This window comes from Mytilus californianus, unplaced genomic scaffold (genome assembly GCF_021869535.1).
Source record: "Mytilus californianus isolate M0D057914Y unplaced genomic scaffold, xbMytCali1.0.p SCAF_1, whole genome shotgun sequence".
Lineage (NCBI taxonomy): Eukaryota > Metazoa > Mollusca > Bivalvia > Mytilida > Mytilidae > Mytilus > Mytilus californianus.
Window position 1 is genome coordinate 113645787 of NW_026262581.1, and position 27868 is coordinate 113673654.

A 27868-nucleotide genomic window follows, 5' to 3' on the forward strand; every position below is an offset into this window, starting at 1 on the left:
CTGTCGATATGCACAACTACATAGTATGTCCTTATTATCTAAAAAGATTTCGTGAAATTCTGTTGTGTGGTTTGAGAGGAGTTGCGATGACAAGAAACAGGACTGACGGACTGACGGACAGACAGACGGACGGACGGATGGACGGACGGACGGACGGGTCAAAAACATTATACCCTCCGCAACTCGTTGCGTGGGGTATAATAAACATGTAAGAACTTACTAATTTTTAGACTACCATGAGATAAAGGAACATCATTACAACAATTGAGTAATAAGTAAGTAGAACCAAACAAACTCTTGAATCATTATAGGTGGAGAATTTAACCTAGGTCATATTGACTAGTCTAATACAGATAATATGGGTAAACCTGAAGCTGAACATCACAGTAAACCTTTCGAACTTCTAGACCACTATAACTTCCATCAAATAGTAAGCTCACCAACCAGAAAAGAAAGAATATTAGACTCAATCCTAGTAAATAATCCAACCATCAATAAAGTAGATACCAATAGGATTTTGTGACCATGACATTTTCTATACAGATGCAGACGGATGGTTAAGAAAAGTTACAGCATCCAAGAAAAATCCTTAAATATGATAAGGCAAAATATAAAAGCTGATCTGCAAAACACACTTAAAGATCTTACTAATATGAATAATGAAACAAAAAATACTATAAATGAAATGTGGGGTTTACTTAAAAACAACTTCACAAAATCATCATACATTAAATGTTTACATATAAGCATCGCCTTTCTTTGGTGCATAATATCAGAAAAATGATAAATAAAAAGGACAAATATACATTTCAAAAGGAAAAGGGCAAAGTATATAAAACATGAAAAAAGACTGAAGCAGTAGGTCTCACAAGAATAGTGACATGCTTCTTTGGAATATATGTATATAAAGAGAAAATGATACTTGACCTTCCCACAACTGAGCTTGACCAAAGTTACACCAATCAATCTAAACCAAAGAAACTCTTCTATATAAAATCTGTTCAAACTGATAACAGTGGAGTTGCTCCAAGAAAAAAGGAGACAATTGATTCTTGATACCAAACAAAAAGCTAGAAAACAATTCCAATCAGTTTTCATCACCGAATTGAAAAATAATATACCTGATAAAGGGGCATGTCCCTATCTATTTATACCATCCTTCACCCTTACTACACCTGTCCTACAGAAACTTCTACACAATATCAACCCACACAAAGCCAGTGTCAACAACTTCAAAATATGATGCACCAATTTTTCCCATAACTTTTTTCAGTAATCAATCTCAACTGGTTTTATACCATCTGACTGGAAACATGCAAATGTCACACCAGCATACAAAAAAAGGTGAACAATACAATATAGTAATTTACAGACCCATTTCTCTCACTTGTAACAGTTGTGAAATAAAGGACCATATCAAAACATATAATTAACTACGAAAATAATAACAACTTATATGATTTCCAGCATGGCTTCTGGCCGACTAGATCCTGTGAAATGCAACTATTGTCTTTTGTACAAGAACTTGCTTTAAACTTCGACAAGAACAGGCAACACAGATATGATCATTATGGACTTTACCCAACCTTTAAAAAAGTTCCAAACCAGACTTTTGCAAACTTAATTTACTTCAATTACCATAACAACTTGTCCCCCACCCATTGTATAATTTTGCTGGAGGTGAGCTTTGATTCAAAATAATGTGTCAAGGTAGGATGACACATCTTTGCTGCATCACTGTTACCATGTTAGCAAGCATGTTTAAAATCTGGTTCAGTGCCTCCGTCTAGAAAATAAAAAAAATTGCTTTGAACACATTGAAAGTACTGGTTACATTCATTATGATCTGCCATTAAAACTCAATTAAAATTGAAATTCTTTCTGAAATGGAATTTATTCAAGACTTCTCTTTCTTGACCAAATAATTACATACAGGTGTATGATGATCTATGATAGTGCCATAAGTCTCGGTTATGACACTAGGTTTGAAAGATTTTTCAATCTTTGACTGAATGAATATAAGATTCTATTTAAAAAAAAGGAAAGAAAAAACAGAATGAATATTTCTCTTTCTTTTGACAAATTTTCAGTTTTTTAAGTGCTTGATTAAAACCTGTTCTAGGATTAGTTGTTTACACTGACATACGCTTCAGAAATGGTATCACTAAATACCCAAATAAAGAAAATTGCAGATATTGTAAAAAAAAATTTCAATTACATATAGTTTTATTTATGTTCCCACTTCGAAGAGGGTAGTATATAGTGATGCAAATGTTTGTCTGTCCGTCTGTCACACCCTTGGGTTCTCTGTAATAATCAAAGTACAGCTCAACCAAATCTTTTGAAATTTGACGAAAGTTTCATGGACCATAAAAACATGACACATTAGATTTTGATGGTTTTGACATTATGTCGTACAAGAGGTTTGGACGCCCCTTAGTTACCTTATTATTTCTATCTATGTTTTCTAGATTTGTTTGTTGCTCATGTAAGAACGTGAACACGAGCGACTCACAAATCTAATGGAGCAAAGTGAAAGACCTGATTCAAGAGAGAGGTGAAAGATACCAAAGGGACATTCAAACTCATAAGTCGAAAATAAATTGACAATGCCATGGCTAAAAAAGAAAAAGGCCAACAGACAAACAATAGTACACAAAACACAACATAGAAAACTAAAGACTGAGCAACACGAACCCCACCAAAAACTGGGGGTGATCTCAGGTGCTCCGGAAGGGTAAGCAGATTCTACTCCACATGTGGCACCCGTCGTGTTGCTAATGTTAGTACAAACCCGGTAATAAGTCTAATTCGGTAGGTCACATTCGGGGAAAAGGGGACGGGATTATAGTTACGACATTTGGAACATATCCATTATCATCTGTGAAACGGATATTCCATAACGGTCAACCAACTCCTGATGGCGTCCGTAAAATTTATGAAGGGATGATTTCAACTTCACCACTTGGAACTCTTGGTTTAATAGCGTCCTTGTAAGGAGCAACCCTCTATCAAGGAAATCATGTTAGGAAATACAAGCCCTGGAATATCGTATCAACTGGGAGATATATACTCCGCAGGTGCTGCTGGAACGTTGCTACATAGAAATGGAAAGTTCACAATTGGGAAGCTGAAATCATCTCTTTTGTCGTAAAGTTTTGTTTTCAATCGATTCTCATTGTCAATTTCTAGATGTAAGTCAAGATATGAGGCAAACTTAACTGTATCTGTTGTATCCTTTATCTCAAATTCGATGGGATTGATGCGTTCAACAAAGTTACCTAATTTTGAATTATTCAGTGAGAGAACATTATCTATATAGCGGAAAGTAAAGTTAAAGGATACTGCTAACTTCTTTTCTTTCTTCCTAAGAAGTTCCTGTATAAAGTCAGCCTCAAATGAACAAAGGAACAAGTCGGCAAGAAGAGGGGCACAGTTGGTTCCCAATGGGAATGCCGATTGTTTGTTGAAAATCACGTCCTCCAAACGTAACAAATATGTTGTCAATCAAGAAACCAAGCTTCTTTGAATATTGTTTTTATCGGTATAAATACTGATTTTGTTATTAGTAAATTTAAATCATACTAAATAGTTTTGTTATACACATATACACTTTAACGGTACTACAGTCTGTCGATACCTTTATTTTGGCATTGCACAAAGTCATGTTTTTCTCTGACTGTTAATGACGTCTTCACACTAAATCCATTGGATGTTGGATGTGTACTGATTGATATTTTAGTCTTAGATACCTGATTTTTTTATTAGTTGTCATTGGCTTTGAGCTAGCTGGCAGTAACTGCGAGTACTCTCAGATCTGTACTTAGTGTCCATTTTGTTGTTAGGGATGAGGGATGGATAAGTACTCTGCCACGTCCGGTCTGTTTCTGTTTGATGTTTTTCTGCTTTGTATCGATCTGATGAGTTAAGCCTTTCTCAACTGATTTTTATAGTTTGTTCTTATGTTGTGCTGTTACACCACTGTCCCAGGTTAGGGGGAGGGTTGAGCGCTCACAAACATGTTTAACCCCGCCACATTCTTTATGTGCCTGTCCCGTTTAATCTTGTTACCCCCCTCCTTCCAGACGCGTGTCAGGCTAAAATTGATTTATCATACATTAAGAACACATATAAGTCATCCAAGATCCCGTGTTCTGAAATTTTTAAGTAAAGTAATATTCCGATGAAGTTTCGTTTTTGTCCAGAAAATGAAATACAAATTTTCCTTAAACGAACGTGTTTATTCTCCGTTTAATTATTCTTTGAAATTGCGATAAAAAATCAACAAATTCAACAGTTTTCTGCTTTTATTGACACACATTATTGTTTTTATCATAGTTTTAATTCACTTTTGGGGTGTTCGCATGTGGTTTAAGGTGTGCGGTGGTGTTCGGTGGTGAAAAGACCTACCCGTCCCAAGTCAGGAGCCTCTTAGTTCAGTGGTTGTCCTTGGTTCATGTCTGTCATATTTGTTTTTCGTTAATTCTTCTGTTATAAATTAGACGGTTAGTTTTCTCAATTGAATTGTTTCATATTTTTCATGTCGGGGCCTTTTATAGCCAACTATACGGTATGGGGTTTTCTCATTGTTGAAGGCCGTACGGTTGCCTTTAATTGCTTACATCCACTTTATTTGAACCTTGGTGGATAGTTGTCTCATTGGCAGTCATACCTCATCTCCTTATTTTTATAAAGAAAGATAACGGATGTAGTTACAGGTAAACATACCTTGGATACCTTCTGTAAAATCATGTTCAGTTTTATGCTGTCGGTATTGCACCCAGTTGTGTAGAAATGGATTGATGTCGATTTCGTCAATATTGAATTTTCTACTATGACAGGAAGAAGCATTGTTCTTGTACATATTTGAGCTAGAGTGTCTTATGCATCACAGTCAATTTCTTATGATATGTTATAAGGTATTAAGTAAACAAGTAAAAGTATATTCTGACAACACACCTGTCACAATGAAAGAATTGGCTTTGAAACACAAGGAAATACACATCATTGGATGTATTTTCTAAGGTTGCGTACATTTGGCTACATATATATAATGTTTTCCTTGTGAATTTTCTATCCCATTGTGTTTCACTAGCTATATTTGTCTGTATACAAACGTTTCACTGCGCATAAAAATGTCATAATTTTAAAATGAAAAGAACAGAAGTTATTACATATAGATTCAAAATGGGATTTTAAATTTTTGCATAACGATTTTTATGACAATTTGATAATGTGAAAGTTATAAATGGAATGTTAAAAAAATCATTTAGTTTGCCCTTCACACTTTCCTCACCCATTGATTGCATCATTTACAAAACCATAAGTTTTCTTTTATTTGATTTGAAGTTCTATTTATATATTTGAATTCTGTTGTACTAAATGACTCCCAAGTTGTAATACTGCATTTTATAAATTACGTCCGTACTGGTCACAGTTGTTGCAATGGTTGCATTGCTAATGAATACATTGGTTGCACTGCTAATGATTACAATGATTGCATTGCTAATGAATACATTGGTTGCATTGCTAATGATAAAATTGGTTGCATTGCTAATGATAAAATTGGTTGCACTGCTAATGATTACATTGGTTGCATTGCTAATGATTACATTGGTTACATTGCTAATGGATACATTGGTTGCACTGCTAATGATTACATTGGTTGCTCTGCTAATGGTTACAATGACTGTTCTGCTAATGATTACATTGCCAATTTGGTTCCAATGTTAATGATAACAATGGTTGAACTTCTAATGATTTCATTGGTTGCACTGCTAATGCATACATTGGTTCCACTACTAATGATTACATTGGTTGAACAGCTAATGATAACAATGATTGCACTGCTAATGATTACAATGGTTGCACTGATAATGATTACATTGGTTCCACTGCTAATGATAACAATGTTTTGCACTGCTAAGGAATACATTGGTTGAACTGCTAATGATAACATTGGCTGCACTGTTAATGAAAACATTGGTTGCACTGCTAATAAATACATTGGTTGCACTGCTAATTATTACATTGTTTGCGCTGCTAATGTTTACATTGGTTGCACTGCTAATGAAAACATTGCTTCCAGTGTTAATGATTACATTGGTTCCACTGCTAATGATTACATTGGTTGGTCTGATAATGATTACAATGGTTGCACTACATATGATAATATTGGTTGCACTGCTAATGATTACATTGGTTGAACTGGTAATAAATACATTGGCTGAACTGCTAATGATAACATTGGTTGAACTGCTATGTGTTCATTGGTTGCACTGCTTATGATTACATTGGTTGCACTACCAATGATTACATTGGTTCCACTGCTAATGATTACATTGGTTGGTATGATAATGATTACATTGGTTCCACTACATATGATAATATATGTTGCACTGCTAATGATTACATTGGTTGAACTGGTAATAAATACATTGGCTGAACTGCTAATGATAACATTGGTTGAACTGCTATGATTACATTGGTTGCACTACCAATGATTACAATGGTTCCACTGCTAATGATAACATTGGTTGCACTGCTAATGATTATATTGGTTAAACTGCTGATGATTACATTGGTTGCACTGCTAATGAATACATTGGTTGCTATGCTTATGATTACAATGGATGCTCTGCTAATGACTGGAAATGATAACATTAGTTTAACTGCTAATGATGACATTGGTTACACTGCTTATGATTACATTGGGTGCACTGCTAATGAATGCATTGATTGGACTGTCAATGATTACATTGGTTGTAATGCTAATGATTACATTGGTTGCACTGCAAATGATTACACTGATCGCACTGCTAATGATTTCAATGGTTCCAATGCTAATGATTACATTGGTTGCACTGCTAATGGATACATTGGTTGCAATGCTTATGATTCCATTGGTTGCACTGCTTATGATTATCTTGGTTGCACTGCTCATGATTACATTGGTTGCAATGCTAATGATTACATTGGTTCCACTGCAAATGATTACATTAATTGTAACGTTTTTGATTACAATGGTTGCATTAATAATGATAACATTGGTCCATTGCTTATGATAACATTGGTTGCACTGCTAATGAATACATTGGTTGCGCTGCTAATGATAACTTGGTTTAACTGTTAATGATTACATTGGTTGCATTAGTACTGATTATATTGGTTGCATTGCAAATGATTACATTGGTTGTACTGCTAATGAATACACTGATTTCACTGCTAATGATTACATTTGTTGAACTGCTTATGATGACATTGTTTGCACCACTACTGATTGCATTTGTAGCATTGTAAATGATTACATTGGTTGCACTGCTAATGAACACAATGGTTGCACTACTAATGATTACAATGGTTGCACTGCTAATGATACCGTTGGTTGAACTGCTGATGATTACATTGGTTGCACTGCTAATACATACATTGGTTGCACTGCTAGTGATGACATTGGTTCCATTGCTAATTATTTCATTGGTTGCACTGCTAATGAATACATTGGCTGAACTGCTAATGATAACATTGGTTGCATTGCTTATGATTTCATTGGTTGCACTGCTAATGATTACATTGGTTAATGATTACATTGGTTGCACTGCTTATGATTATATTTGTTGCACTGCTAATGATTATATTTGTTGCACTGCTAAATATTTCATTGGGTGCAATGCTAATGATTACATTGGTTGCAAGGTACTGCTAATTGTTAAATTGGTTGCACTGCGTATGATTACATTGTTTGAACTGTTGATGATCACATTGGTTGCATAGAAAATGATGACTTTTTGTTGAACTGATAATGATTACATTGTTTGCATTGATGATAACGGTTTTGGTTGCACCACTGAACATGCGTTACATTCATTACAGAAGTTATATCATTACCGGTTTTACTTTTAGTATTTACAGTGGTTGCAACGCTAAAGATTACACTTGTTGCCCCACCATGTGTTACATATATAACAATAGTTATATCAATTCCATATTAAAGCGGATAGTTACTTTACTACAAATGATCCATTTTAGCATCTAACAATGACTAGGATGTTTTGTATTATACAATAGTCAAACTGCTCTTTAGGTTCTGTTAAGCACACGTATGAAGACTGGAAAAGATTTTTTTACAGTTTGCCCCCTTTTTCAAATTCATGATTAATGTAAAGCCGTAAAAAGTTAATCATTTTCTTGATTTTCTATTTTAATAGATTTTTCAAACTCTCTATACTTCCCTAAATGGTTTGTATTGCCTTGATAATAAATTTTGCATATCATAGATAACTATCATATCCTATGCTCAGTCGAGTGAAAACCCTGATTTTTTTGTCAGACCGTCGTTTAATTTTAATGTCACTTTTAATGAAAAATATACTTGATATAATGATAACAATTACACGGGTTTTGTCAAAGTGAATGCAGTTTAATTTGTAGTTGTTTATTCTGTATTAACACCGTATATTATTCAATTACCGGGTATTTCTTTACCGTTATAACCATGCACCAAAGGATCGTATTAAAGAACTTTGATGGATTGATCCCGACGGTCTTTACACTTGTGTTACGTTATTTAGTTAAATTATCTCATGGTATTGTTACCTCATCTTACAAGACAGTAAAAAATGGTTGTAACTAGTACACTATGTAATTATTATTCAACTGTTCGTTTGTATTGAGTGTATTATGTAGAGATCTTTGTGAACGATCCATGTCACATCTTTTGAAAGGTAGTTATTAAACTAAGCTTACTATGTGCGTATGTCTGGATTTTCTTTAGGGGGAGGGACTGAGTTTTCTTTCCGATGAATTTCATGGCAATCGTGACCTTTGAAGTAGACGATTTAAATCAAAGAGACCACAGGCAGTGAAAAGAAAATCGATTTAAAATTGAAAATTAAAATGTCTTCACTTTTATTCTTATATGTTTGTAATAATATTTTGACTGCATTGGTGTAAAATTCGTTGTTATTTAAATGAAGCGATATGTTCAATAGACTACTTATTTAAAAGTTGTTAGCAAAGTCATCTGTGATGCATGAAGGAAATGGAATCAAGATATTTGTAGTCATATTATGAGAAGTTACAATCTCGTACGATTATTTTTACAAAGAAATGATTTTAAGAAATTATAGTCCTTAAACTAAGGTAAAAAGCTATGGCAAAATTCCTCTGTTTATTTGTTTGATCCCAGGGTTGAAATCACAAAGTAATAAAAAACAGAGGCGGAGGATACTAAAGGGATAGTCATACAAATAACACCTACTTGTTGAAGGCGGAGGATACTAAAGGGATAGTCATACAAATAACACCTACTTGTTGAAGGCGGAGGATACTAATGGGATAGTCATACAAATAACACCTACTTGTTGAAGGCGGAGGATACTAAAGGGATAGTCATACAAATAACACCTACTTGTTGAAGGCGGAGGATACTAAAGGGATAGTCATACAAATAACACCTACTTGTTGAAGGCGGAAGATACTAATGGGAGAGTCATACAAATAACACCTACTTGTTGAAGGCGGAGGATACTAAAGGGATAGTCATACAAATAACACCTACTTGTTGAAGGCGGAGGATACTAAAGGGATAGTCATACAAGTAACACCTACTTGTTGAAGGCGGAGGATACTAAAGGGATAGTCATACAAATAACACCTACTTGTTGAAGGCGGAGGATACTAAAGGGATAGTCATACAAATAACACCTACTTGTTGAAGGCGGAGGATACTAAAGGGATAGTCATACAAATAACACCTACTTGTTGAAGGTCGTACGATGACCTATAGTTGCTTACATCCACGTCATTTGGCTTTTGTAAAAATTGGCTTCGAATGACGTCTTTAACGAAAATGAAATAATTTGTATCTGAAAGACAATATATGAAATTATTTCTAATAAAAATGTTGGCTTTGGTTAAAAATGGCCTACTTATGCATTTTATGGATACCTACCCAAATTGTGCAAAAATATATCAAAAATGCTCTTTTTTGTCATCTTTAGACTTTTATAATTTGTTTACATTTTCGGAAATTCTCTCTAAATGTTCAATCCTTAAAATACGAAACTGATTCTCTGATTCTTCAAATTTGATTGCAGGTTTGAAGGAATTTTAGAACATGGTCCTGGTGTGAAATAAATGCAGGGAATATCAATATGTAGATATAAGAAGATGTGGTATGAGTGCCAATGAGACAACTCTCCATCCAAGTCACAATTTGTAAAAGTAAACCAGATGTGTTTACATTATGTGGTGTAACTCAAATGTTACATTCGTTCCTGTACAGTGTTCAGGGGTAAGCGTCTGTTCTGTGTATGTCCTTTGGTTTATATGCTCTTCGTCGTTGTTATAGTTCTGGCGGCTTCCAAAACTTTTGTTCTCGAGCGTAGCAGCTGATTAAGGCTATTCCAGAAATATGTGTTTTGAAACGAACAGAATTTAATTTATTTTAGAATTGAAAGCGTGGACTTAGAACTTCGCCGGTTTTTTCTCTCGTCTTAGAGTAAGACATTGAGCCGATATTTGGTATGTAGCAATAAAAATATTAGTTACACGTTAGTATTTTTTGAAATTTGTACTTTTTTATTTCTCAAAACCCAAAGTATGTGATCATCAACAAATAGTAACAAATAACATGTTTACGACAAGTGTAGCTGGAATAGAGAGACAAATAATATATAATAGAAATATAGTAGATACGAATTTTACCGAGGAATATTGACAATTAAATTGGTTAGTTCAACTAATTACATAGTAATTTGAACCCCAAAAAAATCCGTTAGGTCTTACGCTATCGGCAAACATAGACTTTAATGCATGGTTCTGTTAATGAGCTGTCAGCGGCAGCTAGCAAATCATTGGGGTCATAAACACCTAAATTCTATCAGAATGCCCGAAAATAAGACAGGACTCCGTATAAATTTTTGAATTGTATATTGCAAATATTAAAATTAAGACACTATGTATGTCATCATTTAAATGATATAATTTGAACTCATTTTCTTATATCTGTTATTTAAAAAAATAAAACATGGTAGTGCATCATGAGTCTGTTTGGCTGGCTGAATCATCATGTATACTAAATGTACATTGTAATGTATATATTCAGGTTGCACTCTACTAAACTATTTACTCATTTATTCATATAAGACTATCATAAACAGTTGTTAACCATGTCTGTACTTATATTTGGGCTTTATACATGACTCTATGACGTCGTTACGCTTAATCCGTTGGGTGTGTACTGTTCAATGTTTTGTCTGGGAAACATGTTTTTTTTTGTTGTAATTTGTTTTGAACTAGCTTTCGGTAATTGAGAGTACTCTCAGATCGGAAGTTTGTGTCTTTGTGGTATTAATTTTGTTAGTTGTTTTGTATCGATCTGATGAGTCAAGACCTTTTCAACCTATTTTTATAGTTTGTTATGTTGTGCTGTTACACCACTGTCCAAGGTTAGGGGAGGGTTGGGCGCCCTCAAACATGTTTAAACCCCCATTTGTGTCTGTATCAGTCCCAAGTCAGAAGCCTGTAATTCAGTGGCTGACATTTGTTGCTGCATACCATATTTGTTTTTCGTTTGTAGTTTTGTTCATAAATCAGGCCGTTATTATTCTTGAATTATTGAATTATTTTATGTTTTGTCATTGCGGAGCCTTTTATAGATTGCTATGCGGTATAAGTTTGGTTTATTGATGAATGCCGTACGGTGGCATCTAGTTGCTTACATCGACGCTCATTGGTCTCTGGATAAATGATACCACATCTCATTATTGTTATACGTATGCAGTTCTATGACCAAAAAGGTATTGCTTAACTATAATCGAATTTACTATTACATTCCGTTTGCATATATATATAATGTCAAATATTAATCATAAAAAAGACAACTTAAATAACTATCTTGATAAAGTATAGGAGTCATGCATTACACATAAAGTTTTGAACGACCACAAATATAAAATGAATGAAATTACTTTTCAATTTCACCATTTTTATTACATAAACCTTCCTTATTAAACGGTAATTATTCATGTTATATCGTCTGTTAAATATTTTCCACTGTACATAGGTTCAATAGAATAATAAAAATACTTTATTAAGAGTAATATTAAAATCACCCATGCGACTGTTTCAATTGCACGTCTTCGGTTCGTACCGAAACAAATTATTTCAATTAAAGACGAATATTTTACGCTTTCACTGATTTTTATTGGTTATAATACAATAGTGAATTTCAATCGAGGATGACAAATAATTCTCTCTGAAGAAAACGAATAATAATAGATAGTAAAGTGAAATAAATATGTGGAAAATGTCTTATAGGAGTTGAAGTCAAATAAGTTCAAAGTCAATTAAAATAAAAGGTCTGGATAACCGACATCAACAAAGAAAGCGCAATTCAATATTAGGTTTATCACTTCCTTAATAAATGTACAATTGACGTTAATGTTGAAATATATTTTTTTCTTTATCAAATCAAGACGATATAATAAATAGGATAACTGATTCGATTTTGAAAAGGTACAGAGGATACAAAATACAAGGCTATGGATAAATCTCGATGTATTGAAACATCAGGTGCGGATTTGGCAAGGGCGCATCCGGTGAGCGCCCCCCCCCCCCCTTTTTAAAAAAAGAAAAAAATATGCAAAAAAGGTAGAGTTACTGCCAATGTGCGTATAAGATAAAGGTCCACTTATTCTTTACTCTGAGGAGCGCTCCCTAACATCAAATCCTGGCCATGATCAGTGCTTGACCATAAACAGGTGAAATAAATGCCATATACACTAAACACAACAAATAGTTGGGAATATAAGGTAAAAAAAATGACGATTAAAAATTCATATCATGCACACCAAAACATAGTAAATAAATCATCAGTTCACACACAACATATAATTACAACACGTTAACATATCGAGGGGAAACAACAAATATGCATACAAATGACTTCAAATTCCCCAAGAAAGCAACACAAACAAACGATAATAAACAATATCCAAATCAAGCAATGACAGTCAAAACAAAGGTCAGAAAGATTCACAGACACCATACACACCAACCAGCCACACCCCACAACAAATTCACAGACAACAAACATACACACCAACCAACAACAACCCTACAACAAATTCATAAACAGTTGATCAGATCACCAGCATAGTGACAAAAATCAACCAAATGGGCATAAGTCAAAAGTCAGAAGTTACAGAATATAGTGTGAAGGAACAACAATGTACACAAACATACAACAGCTATTCCTCATCACCGAAAAAAAAAGAAAACAATAATCAGACATAACAAACATCACTAGGAGAGCTCTTTAAAAGATATACCTTTAGTAACAATAATTAACAAACAGAGTACCTACAACAAGCAACACTAGTACTCTCTGTAATGTTTATACTAAACAAAATAGACATCACATAAACCAGCTCAACAAAGATATTCTAGCGAAAAATATACAAAAAAACTTAAGGATAAAATATAATTAGGATTATAGATAAAAATGATTTCCATAAAAAATTGCTTTATCAATGAACTTTATCTCGCATTTCCATTTATTCGTATAGGGGACGACACTTCAACACACTGACGCAACATTTAAAAAAATTACGAAGGAAATCAATTAAAGAAAATAAACCGCAAGAACAAAATTAATAAAAAATCTTTCAAACAGTGTACACAACATTAACAAAAAAACGGCAAAACCTTAGCAAATCAAAACACTATAAGCATTTGCACATAAATAACACCAGCACAAAAACATAGGATAACATTTAAAGTAAACATATAACTATACAACAAACGACCCTAGGAATTTTACAAATGTGCAGGTAAACACAAAATCACAAGCTCTATGAACAGATACAGATGCGAGGGAGAACAATAATAATCACCAGAATTTTTACATATGTGTGGATAAACTTCTAACACCACCAACACTCTACCATATGCGAGGATAAACAGCAAACATCACAAGCCTTTAAACAGATCTGAGGATAACACAAAACAACACCAACCCTTTACCATAAGTAAGGTTGACAGCAAACATACCCAGCACTCTACCTTTTATAAGAATAACAGCAAACATCCCCAGCACTCTACCATATGTAAGGATAACAACAAACATCTCTAGCACTCTACAATTTGTAAGATAACAGCAAACATCCCCAGTCCTCTACCATTTGTAAGGATAACAGCAAACATCCTCTGTATTCTACCATATGTAAGGATGACAGGAAACATCCCCAGCACTCTACAATTTGTAAGATAACAGCAAACATCCCCAACACTTTACTATATGTAAAGATTACATCAAACATCCCAAGCACTCTACCATTTGTAAGGATAACAGCAAATATCCCCAGCTCTCTACCACATGTAAGGATAACAGCAAACAACATCAACACTTTACCATATGTAAGAATAACAATAAACATCCCAAGCACTCTACCACATGTAAGGATAACAGCAAACAACCCTAGCACTCTACAATTTTTAAGATAACAGCAAACATCCTTAGCCCTCTATCATTTGTATGGATAACAGCAAACATCCTCTGTATTCTATTATATGCAAGGATGACAGCAAACATCCCCAGCACTCTACAATTTGTAAGATAACAGCAAACATCCCCAGCACTTTATCATATGTAAAGATTACATCAAACATCCCCAGCACTTTACAATTTGTAAGATAACAGCAAACATCCCCAACACTTTACTATATGTAAAGATTACATCAAACATCCCCAGCACTCTACCATTTGTAAGGATAACAGCAGATATCCCTAGCTCTCTACCACATGTAAGGATAACAGCAAACAACATCAACACTTTACCATATGTAAGAATAACAATAAACATCCCAAGCACTCTACCATATGTAAGGATAACAGCAAACAACCCTAGCACTCTACAATTTTTAAGATAACAGCAAACATCCTTAGCCCTCTATCATTTGTATGGATAACAGCAAACATCCTCTGTATTCTATTATATGCAAGGATGACAGCAAACATCCCCAGCACTCTACAATTTGTAAGATAACAGCAAACATCCCCAGCACTTTATCATATGTAAAGATTACATCAAACATCCCCAGCACTCTACAATTTGTAAGATAACAGCAAACATCCCTAGCCCTTTACGATATGTAAGGATTACATAAAACATCCCCAGCACTCTACCATTTGTAAGGGTGACAGCAAATATCCCCAGCTCTCTACCACATGTAAGAATAACAACAAACATCCCAAGCACTCTACCATATGTAATAGTAACAGCAAACATCCCTGGCAATCTACAATTTTTAAGATAACAGCAAAAATCCTTAGCCATCTATCATTTTTATGGATAACAGCAAACATCCTCTGTATTCTATCATATGCAAGGATGACAGCAAACATCACCAGCACTCTACAATTTGTAAGATAACAGCAAACATCCACAGCATCTACAATTTGTGAGGATAGCAGCAAACATCCCAGCCCTCTACCGTATGTAAGGATAACAACACACATCCCGAACACATTACCATATGTAAGGATTACATCAAACATCATCAGAACTCTACCATTTGTAAGGATAACAGCAAACATACCACGCATTCTATCCTATGTAAGGATACAGCAATCATTCCTAGCACTCTACAATTTTTAAGATAACAGCAACCATTCTCTATATTCTACTATATATAAGGGTTACAGCAAACATCCCCAGCAATCTACAATTTGTAAGATAACAGCAAACGTCCCCAGCATTCTACCATATGAATGGATAACAGCAAACATCTTCAGCACTCTACCATATGTGAAGATAAACAGCAAACATCCCCAGCCCTCTGTTGTATGTAAAGACAACAGCGAACATCCCCAGCACTATACCATATATAAGGATAATCAGCAATCATCCCCAGCATTCAACCATATGTAAGGATAACAGTAAACATTCCCAACACCCTACAATTTGTAAAGTTACAGCATAACAGCAAACTTCCCCAGAACTCTATCATTTATAAGAACATATCAAGATGATAAAAGCAAATATCCACAGCACTCTACCATTTGTAAGGGTAACAGCAAACATACCCAGCACTACCATATATAAGGACTTCAGCACTCTACCATTTGTAAGATAACAGCAAATATCCACAGCACTCTACCATTTGTAAGGCTAACAGCAAACATATCCAGCAGTACCATATGTAAGGATAACAGCAAACACCCTAGCTTTTTATCATATTTGTGGTTAAACAGCAAACATCCACAGCCCTCAAACACATATGAGGATAACACCAAACAACACCAACACTTAACCACATGTAAGGTAAACAGCAAAAATCCCCAGCCCTCTACCATATGTGAGGATAGCAGCAAACATACCCAGCACTCTACCATTTGTAAGATAACAGCAAACATCCCCAGTCTCTACCATATGAAAGGATAACAGCAAACATATCAAGCCCTCTCTCATAAGTGAGGATAAACACTGAACATTCTCAGCACTCAATCATATGTGAGTATATACAGCAAACATACCCAGCGATCTAACACATGTGAGGATAACAGCAAATATGCCCAGTACTCTACAACATGTAAGGATAACAGCAAACATTCAAGCCTTCTAACATATATAAGGATAACAGCAAACATCCCCAGCCCTCTGCTATATATAAGAATAACAGGAAACATCCCCAGCATTCTACCATATGTAATAATAACAGCAAACCACCCCAGCACTCTACCATATGTAAGGATAACAGTAAACATCCACTGCAGTCTACCATATGTGAGGATAGCAGCAAACATTCCTAGCATTCAACCATATGTAAGGACAACAGCAAACATTCCCAGCATTCTTGAAACCATATGTAAGGGTAACAGCTAACATCCCCAACACTCTACCATATGTGAGGATAGCAGCAAACATTCCCAGCATTCAACCATATGTAAGGATAACATCAAACACTCCCAGCATTCTTGAAACCCTATGTAAGGGTAACATCTAACATCCCCAGCACTCTACCATAAGTGAGGATAGCAGCAAACATTCCCAGCATTCAACCATATGTGAGGATAGCAGCAAACATTCCCAGCATTCAACCATATGTGAGGATAGCAGCAAACATTGCTAGCACTCTGCCATATGTGAGGATAGCAGCAAATATTGCTATCATTCAACCATATGTGAGGATAGCAGCAAACATTCCCTGCATTCAGCCACATGTAAGGTAAACAGCAAAAATCCTCAGCCCTCTACGATATGTGAGGATAACAGCAAACATACCCAGCACTCTACCATTTGTAAAAATAACAGCAAACATCCCCAGCACTCTATCTTATGTAAGAATAACAGCAAACATCCCAATCACTCTACCATTTGTAAGATAACAGCAAACATCCCCAGTCTCTACCATATGAAAGGATAACAGCAAACATATCAAGCCCTCTCTCATAAGTGAGAATAAACAGCAAACATTCTCAGCACTCAATCATATGTGAGTATATACAGCAAACATACCCGGAGATCTCACACATGTGAGGATAACAGCAAATATGCCCAGCACTCTACAACATGTAAGGATACAAGCAAACATTCAAGTCTTCTAACATATATAAGGATAACAGCAAACATCCCCAGTCCTCTGCTATATATAAGAATAACAGGAAACATCCCCAGCATTCTACCATATGTTATAATAACAGCAAACATCCCCAGCCATCTGCTAAATATAAGAATAACAGGAAACATCCCCAGCATTCTACAATGTGTAATAATAACAGCAAACAACCCCAGCCATCTGCTATATATAAGAATAACAGGAAACATCCCCAGCATTCTACAATGTGTAATAATAACAGCAAACAACCCCAGCACTCTACCATATGTAAGGATAACAGCAAACATCCCCAGCATTCTACCATATGTGAGGATAACAGCAAACATCCCCAGCATTCAACCATATGTAAGGATAACAGCAAACATTCCTAGCATTCAACCATTTGTAAGGATAACAGGAAACATCCACAGCACTCTACCATATGTGAGGATAGCAGCAAACATTCCTAGCATTCAACCATATGTAAGGATAACAGCAAACATTCCCAGCATTCTTGAAACCATATGTAAGGGTAACAGCTAACATCCCCAGCACTCTACCATATGTGAGGATAGCAGCAAACATTCCCAGCATTCAACCATATGTAAGGATAACAGCAAACATTCCCAGCATTCTTGAAACCATATGTAAGGGTAACATCTAACATCCCCAGCACTCTACCATATGTGAGGATAGCAGCAATCATTCCCAACATTCAACCATATGTGAGTATAGCAGCAAACATCGCTAGCACTCTGCGATATGTGATGATAGCAGCAAATATTGCTATCATTCAACCATATGTGAGGATAGCAGCAAACATTCCCAGCATTCAACCATATGTGAGGATAGCAGCAAACATTCCCAGCATTCAACCATGTGTGAGGATAGCAGCAAACATTCCTAGCATTCAACCATATGTGAGGATAGCAGCTAACATTCTTAGCATTCAACCATATGTGAGGATAGCAGCAAACATTCTTAGCATTCAACCATATGTGAGGATAGCAGCAAACATTCTTAGCATTCAACCATATGAAAGGGTAATAGCAAACATCCCCAGCATTCAACTATATATAAGGATAGCAGCAAACAACACCAGAGTTATATATGTTGTATGATTCCCATGAATGATACAACTATCCATAATGACAAAACGACAAAGATGTGAACAAGTACATATGTGTGGATAAACAACAAACAAAATCAGCATTCTAACATAATTATGTGACTACATATAAACAGCAAACAACACAAGTAGCCCAACCAGCTCTGATATAGGAATAATCAGCGCTTGCATATCAAGTAACGTAAAAGCAGGTATAAAACGGTCACAAATTGATATATACAAAAAGTTATATGAATTATTGAAAACCAGGACTGAATCTCAAAATAATTAGTATATGTGCAACCTGTCACTATATTTTTGTAAACTTTTCATCAACTTATTTTAGACAATCTATATAAGGAGTATTTGATTATGGAATATGCAATTTTTTATAACATTGAATGACCTCTAATCAAGATGAAATAAATACTAGTAGTTAAACAGGTTCGCAGAAACTTCAATATATATATATATATATATTAGCTTTTGTTAATTCCTTGCTTAGTTATTCTGAGCATCCGCATCAGGTTTGAAATAAATATGATTCTTTCATCCTGAAAATTGTCGAAAGGATATATAATGAAACAAAACCCAGACAGCACTTCAAAGGAATCTGAAATATCTTCATTGTTATTTTTCAATTCGGGATATGTGCAAGTTGTTGTTCAAAATAGACTGTAATTAAGTCGTATATTTGATTATCAGCTAGTGAAGTATATAAAATGCAGTGAAAGTTTTTGGCAAGATCTTTCCCTTACGATACAACACGTAGATGTTATAGGCGACCTTTAATTTGAAAATGAGCAGACATACGTAGCTTCTTCTACAGTCACGAGGTGTGAGGTAGGCGGAGTTTGTAAAGAACCTGCAATCTATTTGTATCTTTCATGCTAATGTTTTTAAAATTTTGGATTAATAAATTCATTCAACAATTTTCTCCGAAAAATGAAAAGGAAAAAATATATATATTTTTAAGGTTATAGTTATAATGGAATATTTCTAAATTATCACTTCACGTCTGATAAAAAGGGATTAGTTGTTGGAAAATATTTTAAATTTTAATTATTTGTATTTATACAAACGAAATGTGACAAAAAATGTGGACGTTTATAGTTAAAATATCATGATTCTAAGGATTTTATTGACTTTTAATCTGATGCTTTATAGTACAGTTTATTCAGAAGAAAGGACAAAAAGAAGTAAGTCTAAATATAAATAACATGTAAATTGTATTGTAATTACAAAAATAATGGTCTTAAAACACCCATTAGCATGTGTCGTAAAGGGAAAAGCATGAACCATTCATACTACTTTTACTTTATTTTTGACTTACACGTTTGTAACAGCGACGATAGAACAAATGTAAGACCGGATAAGGCAAATAAAACTTAAATACAATATATTTTGATTTTTAAAATTTACATGAAATTTTCCCTATAATTGTCTAACAGAATGGGCTTTAGTTAAAAATGACTGAAAAGGTAGAAAAAAATGAATAACGAATTTCTCGTATTGTTCTGAATTTAAACGAGTTTTCTCAAAATGAAAATATTATTATAATTTGAAAACAAGGTATAAATCAAAATGATTACTCAAAAGACTAATGTACAAGCGTCCTATAGACGTTCTGTAATAGAGTTGACATGTTATGAAAACGGAGAGAAGAAAATTACAAATCGTCACGGTATCCTTTATGTTAACACAAAACAGTTCAGTACAAAACATATTTAAAGCAATTACAAATAGGAATGCTTTTTATCTAGAATATCAATGACAACATTTTGTTTTATTATATTCTCAACATTACACACTTTATGATAAATAATACTCAAACCTTTAATTAGTATCTTGAGAAAATGTCCCATTGTACAAAGGGGCGTGCATACAAGATAAAAGAATTCTAACACCAAACGTAACGAGCTTCATCTCTTGTCAAAGGATAAAAATCTTCTTCTAATTAGTTTAGTGAGACAGAGGGTGTAGATAAACAAAGTTTTTTTTCCTGGCTGTTATTTATGAGCGAGAATAATGGTGTAAACATGTTTTAACTCACCCTCTGTAACTATGATACATGTAATTTGCCATGTCAACGAACGAGGACCTCCATGTTTAAGCTGTATCATTTTCTCTTTTTAATTGGGTCTATAGTTGATTTTTATAAGCTTTCCCATGACACTAAATTCCATTTAGAGTCACACAAAACAATTTTATAGCTATCGTTTTAACACTTAGGATGGGTTCTTCGGATTTTTCTCAACCTTAGACAATGCCCTTTGATTTAATATTGGCATTGCACCTGGAATCTTTCTGACCCTGACCATTTATTTATATATTCTCTTACCAAATTGATTTGACTATCTACACTGTACTGATACTGTTAATTTTACTTCAGATAACTTGCGAACAAAACTACCGTAATATAAGATCTAACAACTGTTTTGTCTCAATTAATTAGGCATCAAATAGCGATTACACAATATCCAATCCTCTATTATTATCATTATCAATCCTCCACTTTTTCCCATGAATTGAGAAAAAGATATGATTAGAGATCATTTTTCATATGTGCAATGATTTTTTTTATATTACTATATAGTCTTACTTCCTTTGAAGTTCTCGTTCTGCAGCTTTGAAAAAAAAAACAAGTAAGAGACACGGAGAAATCATAAGGAGGTCGTGTGTCTAAGAGGAGAAAAAAACTTTGATTTAAAAAGATGTTTCAGCTTTTACTATAATGTTTTTTTTTCTAAACAGTCATGGTTCGTACACTGTCTGCTTTTAAAGATTTGCATCCTTAATTAACCGTAAGAACTTAAATATGCGGGGTGTTGAACACCGGTAGGTGGGATCCATGCCACGGGGGAAAATGATTACCATATCATAAGTATATCAAATATTTACACCCCAAAGACACAGTCTGGTATGGCACTTTAATACCAACAAATCATTGAAGCATGAGTTTTGTGTTAGTGTTTTACACTTAACTTGATTTTAGTCTCATCCTCAGGGCGGACAAGTGGTTTTACCAGCTATATTTTGAATATATACAATGTGTAATGTTCCTTGAGAAGATTTTGTTTTGTTATGTGTCAATCCGATCATATACTCTCAAAATTGTTAATTATAGGAAAACTAAGATGATCTTTAAAGCCTTAAAACTAATAAACATTTGAACGGGATGAAAAAGAAATAGATTTGTTTTTAAAATATTTCGGTCAAGGATTTATAAATTGGAATTGTCGACTAAATAGCAACTTTTTGGTTTTGACCGTGCACTTTTTTTTAATTTTTCATCATAAACTTTAAATGCGAAAAAGGAAAACAAAACTGTGGAGGAAAAGCTAAAATCATATAATAAATAGCAATTCCAAATCAATGATAAGCCAGATCATCAAACAACTACTAAAACACGACTATCCAGAAATATCTATCAGTATGCACGTGTACGTTAAGGCGAAGTATACGTAACTGGGCGGAATCTCATATTTTTATTAAATATGCATCTAGAACTCGTTGAACTGCATCTCAATATTAAAAATATGATATATGTAGCATGTATACTTTCATAGATACAATCAATTAAAAAATATGAAATAGATCTATAAAGTAAGACACGGCGAAAACTTGTAGTTGTTTCATTGTTTTGTTAAGTTTATGTGATGCATGAAAAATACGATTTTTCAGCGTGACTTCATTAATTTTATCATTTTTACGTGTTTTTTTTCAAAACTTATCGAGACTAATTTAAAAACGAATCCAGTTACCCCCTTATATTTTTGTATTTAGTAGAATATTTTTAAGTGCCGTTTGCATTATACACCCCTTTGCTTTTGTTATGATTTAGCAATGGTTTGTTCCTCTTTTTTTAAATTAACAATGATATTCTAATTTTCTTTTGATTGTTTGAAACCTGTAAATAGACGACGTTCATAAAGTATAACAAAATGTACTCGAAAATGATTGATTGATTAAATGATCATTTATCAGCACTTCAAAACTTGTAATAGAACTGTACGTGGCTTATATCATAACTTAATTTTACATGTTTATTGGAATTGAACTGGAACAAATAATCATAATAAAATAATATAAGATAAGTTTGAAAATACTAGCATGACATTAATTACATTTTGCAGACGTTGTGACGAAACGGCTTAACATTTTGATATGATCTGAAAATCCTGTTTCCTAACTAAACACTTCATAAGATACTAAGTTTGAAAGAAAAAAACTTGTGTTCTTTTACTACCAAACTAAACTTTATTATCTAGAATCAAACCAAACTTGTTTGATAAACAGCCGGTCGAAATCTCGATAGGAAAATGTATCTTCCTTTTTTTCCAGTTGTGACACGATGACTACTTTTTGATGTCATTGCTGATGTAACAATACTACTGTTTCCCACTCGAAAATACCATTAACCAGGAATACATGTAATGTTTATTCATATTATAAATACTATTTCTCACAGTTTTTTTTCACATTTTAAGAAATAAATTCATAAACCGGATATTTGCGTACCGTGCAATTTCTTAAACAATTTTTAGAGCATTTCCAAACTGGCCATTTTCGGTTTCAGTGACATCGATTATGAATGAACAACACAATAAGTGTAATAAAAGAAATATTCTATCCAAGTTCAACGACGATTGGAGAAAAAAAAATACGATATATTGAATCGCAATTCTGACTTATGTATTCTTTGTTCAAAAAAATGAAGCACTGAACATGACGTTTCTGTGAAAATTGAGTAATCGAGAATTATAATTTTGGAAATCTTAACATTTTTAATTGTTATTTTTCCGCTTTTTGCAAACCTATTGCATTCAATGCTACACGAATGTTCCATATTTTTATCGAGCTTTCATGACGTTGCACACGATGTTGGTATCAATTCCATTTTGCTATAGATTAGCATGAAAATAAATACGTAGACTGGTCAGTTCGATAAAAAATATAGTGATTTCTGGTTGAATCTATTACATTAGACTTGAAAATATAGAAAAAAAGGAACCGAAATTTAAAATATCAAGAATTATAACACTTAATTATCCCATTTTTACGCAAAAACGTAATGTCCAACGTTACATTTTGTGTGCAAAAGATCGGAGTTCCGTTTCTTTCCTACGGTATTTTTTTTCTGATCATCGTAAAACTTCACAAGAGTATTGCTATTGTTATTGTTATTCGCGTGTTAAAGCAAAATCAATATCACTGAAATCGTAAACCGGAAAATGTTATTTTTGAAACCGGTCTGAAAAATGTCCAAGCATATGCAAGGTAAGCATATATCGGGTTTGCGCATTTATACCGTGAAATTGGAAAAGCTGAGAGGAAAAATATTTATGATATTTTGAAAGTTTTTTTACTTTTCTCCTGGTTCATGATATTTTTTTGCCGGAAACCATGCGTAGAGTTTCTATTGCAATGACTTCAAAAAGTATAGCCATCTTGTCCCAACGAAAAAAACGCTGTATTTTTTTTACAATTGAGATTTTAACCGGCTGTATATTAAATAAACATAGTTAGATCATAGAAAATAAAACTAGGCGGTAAAAGTTTTTTCCTTTTTCTTTTTAAACAATATAGTGTTTAACATTTTTTCGATTGGCAACAAGATTTTTATATCGTTTCAAAAAGTATAGCCGTTTTGTCCCAACGTTCGCAAAACGTAATTGATGTCATGCTCGGGTTTTTAATTTATATCATAATTATTTGTTTCCAGTTTAATTCGAATGAAAATAGAAATATAAGCTATAATATAATCAATGTATGATAAAGGAAAAGTTTAAGTTTAAATTCAAATGTTGACCAAATGTGTTGCGAAGTCAATTAAGTTAACTAATACTTGTCAATTAGAATTTATTGCTTAATTTACAAGTATTCAAAGAGCGATTAAAAGTTCAAATAAATGTTTTTCACTGAGACACTGGCCGAGATCTGACGAATTCTGGTGTGATCGAATTGTGTCTTGAAGTCCAAAATGAGAGATCTTATATAGTCTAGTGGTCCATACAAACGGTCCATAGCTGTAGGCCGGTTACGTAGTAGTCTGGTTGTGGAGTAATACTAGTCTGTGGTTAATTGTCAAACTATGCAATTAACCCCTGACGGATACATGTTATTTCACAGTAGACATGGTCATTTAGTGGCTGCAGGATATATGTCAATAATATTCGTACAGATTGTTATTAAGTGTCTAAAGGTTACATGTAATCGTCTCGGTTTTGCTGTATGTAGTTACTTCCTGATGATTATCGTATGGAACACAATTGTGTTACATAATGCCTTCCCTCCAAAATAGAACGAAAGTTCAATAAAATACGGTATTTTTCTTCCTGTAGGTTATTCTAATAGTTTATTGTAAGGTTTCCGGTAACCATCACCACATATCTAAAGTTTATAAAGTTCTACGAGTCCAATATCATGATATAATAAGTTCATCACATTCATCAAGTCTAATAGCTGGATATATTTACACATAGTTCATTCGAATCATAAGTTCAATATTTCGGTATACATAGTTCATGTTTTATTTCCATCACCATCATAGTAAGTTGTTCCTCAATACTGGGTAGGAACGCAAATGTTTATACAATTCTATTTACACAGTTCATAGGGTCACTTTAAAATTATTTACACGGTTCGTCTTCTGCTAGTGGATTCGGTCGTCTACGTTGTATGGTTTACAATCCAGTCCTTTTACGAAGTAGTCGACGTATCTAGCTCTGGGTACATCTTTCTCAAGAGACTGGTAGCATCGGTCTTCGGTCTTGCATCGTCTTTGAGTAATGGTGCAGAGGGAATCTTCTCTCTGGAATCAGGTACTTCTGTCCCAACCATTTGCGTTGTCACCATTTGGTACCCATCGTTCGTGGCATTAGAACCCGAACTCACACCTTTCTTTTTGGATAACCAAGATTTGTTTCTAAAAAACTTACAGTACAAAAATATAGCTATTCCAATGAATATCGCACCCAAACCCAGGGATAAACCTACTCCCCAATTTGGAAATTCAAAATCGTTTTCAATTCCCCTTAAATTTCTTAGTTTTTCAATCAAAGCGTTCATAGGAATTTGTTTAATCGCCTTTAGTTCTCTTGGTAGTTCAAGCTTTGTAAAATTTGGCAAAGCAGCATGAAAGGGTTCCCATAAACTTGTATTCAGTACTTGAAAGGTATTTAAGAATCTTTCGAACGTTTTTTCTGTTAAAAATGTACTTTCCATTTGATAAGTAGGTAATAAGGTCAAATGATCACTCGTAGCGGTACAAGTTCGCTTTAAATTAATTATAGTGGTAGGAGGATTAATTATCTGATCCGTCAACATGTTTGTATTGTCATCACATCTAATAGTGATTCTAAATTCATTAATGGTTGTAACTGCCCACATACTATCGGTCAAATAAGTTGCCATAGGCAAAATTGTGTTTGGTCGTACTTTCACTGTACATCTTGTTTTCCAATTTTCTTTATTGGCAAATAAGGCTATGATACATAATTTACTTAAATTAACTGGATAAACTGGACTTTTAATTTCACAAAAATTAACTAAAGGATTGGAACACTTGTCAATTTCATTGGTATTTAGCAGCATATATTTAGTTTTTTCTTGGTTTGCAGCAATAACTTCTGCTTCTAATTCATACTGAGCAACCATATTGCTCGAGTCAGATTGTTTATCAGTTATCGTAGTAGGAACAGGCAAGTTGTGAATCTTATAAATTTCATAAGTGTCTCTTATATCTAGTAATGGTAACGTAATGATAATGATTATTTTGTTTTCGTCCAAAACTGTACTACAGGTCAAAAATTTATAAAAATTCCAAATATCTTTAACTTCGTCACCAGGTATCTTTAATGTCGCCGGTAGTCGTCGTTTTATGTCAGTCAATAATACTCGTAAATTACCGGGTGATATAAGACTGGGTGACATGTGTCCTAAGGACAACATGTTTAGTTGTAATTGCAAATGGTTTAAATAATCCCCGGCTATATTCATAAGGTCCTTTATTTCACCTATTATCATGTCCATATGCAAATAAGCTTGTAAATAAATTCCCATAACTTCAATTTGTTTTTCTAAATCCGTAGCAAAAGTTTGAAGTCTATTTCCAAGATCTTGAACACTTTCAATCAACTCATTAACCTTGTGTCTATTTTCAGAAACATGTGTTTGTGTAGTGTTTAAGATAGTTAACCCATCTTGAACAATATGACGAATTGCATCTTGATTTTGTGCCAAAGTTTTGATATGATTTGCATCCTTCTTACGACCTATAAAGCCAATTGATACCTACATAATACCTATTAAAGCCCTTACTAAATTTTGTACATGTTCCTTGGTTACCAATTTTGTTTCGTTAGCCCCATTATCAGTTGGTTTCCGATTATTTTTTATTTTAACCCGGTTTACAGACATGTTATCTTCCATATCGGAAATTTCAGATTCAACAGGCGAAGAGTGACTGCTGGACATTTTATCATCAATGTCAGAAACTTCAGAATTAGTAGACGAATTTTCTACTTCTTCTTTTATGATTTGATCATCACTTTCTATTTCACTATTATTGACATTATTTTGTTCTGAGAAAATTTTCTTCCCCCTTAATTTTTTAGATAACTCCATTAATGGTATATCATCTTCTTCATCAGAATTTTCCCTTTCTTTTTTATATCTTTTTGCAATTTGATTTAACGGAGTGTCTGAATCTATGCTTTCATCATCAGAGGAGTCTTCTGATTGTGACTCAATGGGAACTACATATGCAGCTTTACGTAATGTCCTACCTTGATTGTTGTTAGGAATTTCCCAATCTAACTTAGCCAAACGAATTTGTTCAGCATGAGCCTTTGTGGTTGTCCCATCTAACTGATTTTTTAAAATAAAACTAACAGGTGAAGTTTGTTCTATAATCCTATAGTACGGAGTCCATTTTTTTGAAAGTTTGCTTGCCCTTCTATGATTTTTATAAAAAACTGGGTTTCCTACCTCAAACCTTATATCTTTGCTATGTTTGTTTGCGTACTTAGCTTGTTTCTGCTTAGATTTTTTCATGGTTTTATGAACCAACATAAATGATTTATGTTGTTGTTGCAAGGCAATTTTATGATATTCTTCCCCATTGTATTTTCTCCTAGGCTGTAAAATGTTATCTAA

At 33.9% G+C, this 27868-nt stretch overlaps 1 protein-coding gene across 2 annotated transcripts in view; it reads left to right on the forward strand.

Annotated features, from left to right (window-relative positions):
- Window positions 1-19558: 19558 nt before the first annotated feature.
- The window catches only part of LOC127730983 (R-spondin-2-like), a 52774-nt gene continuing 44464 nt past the window's right edge, over window positions 19559-27868 (forward strand). For both annotated transcript variants that reach the window (XM_052239677.1, XM_052239686.1), the window contains exon 1: window positions 19559-19908. In XM_052239677.1, coding sequence (XP_052095637.1) covers window positions 19833-19908 — 76 coding nt within the window. In that variant the 5' untranslated portion in view covers window positions 19559-19832. The remainder of the gene's footprint in view (window positions 19909-27868) is intronic.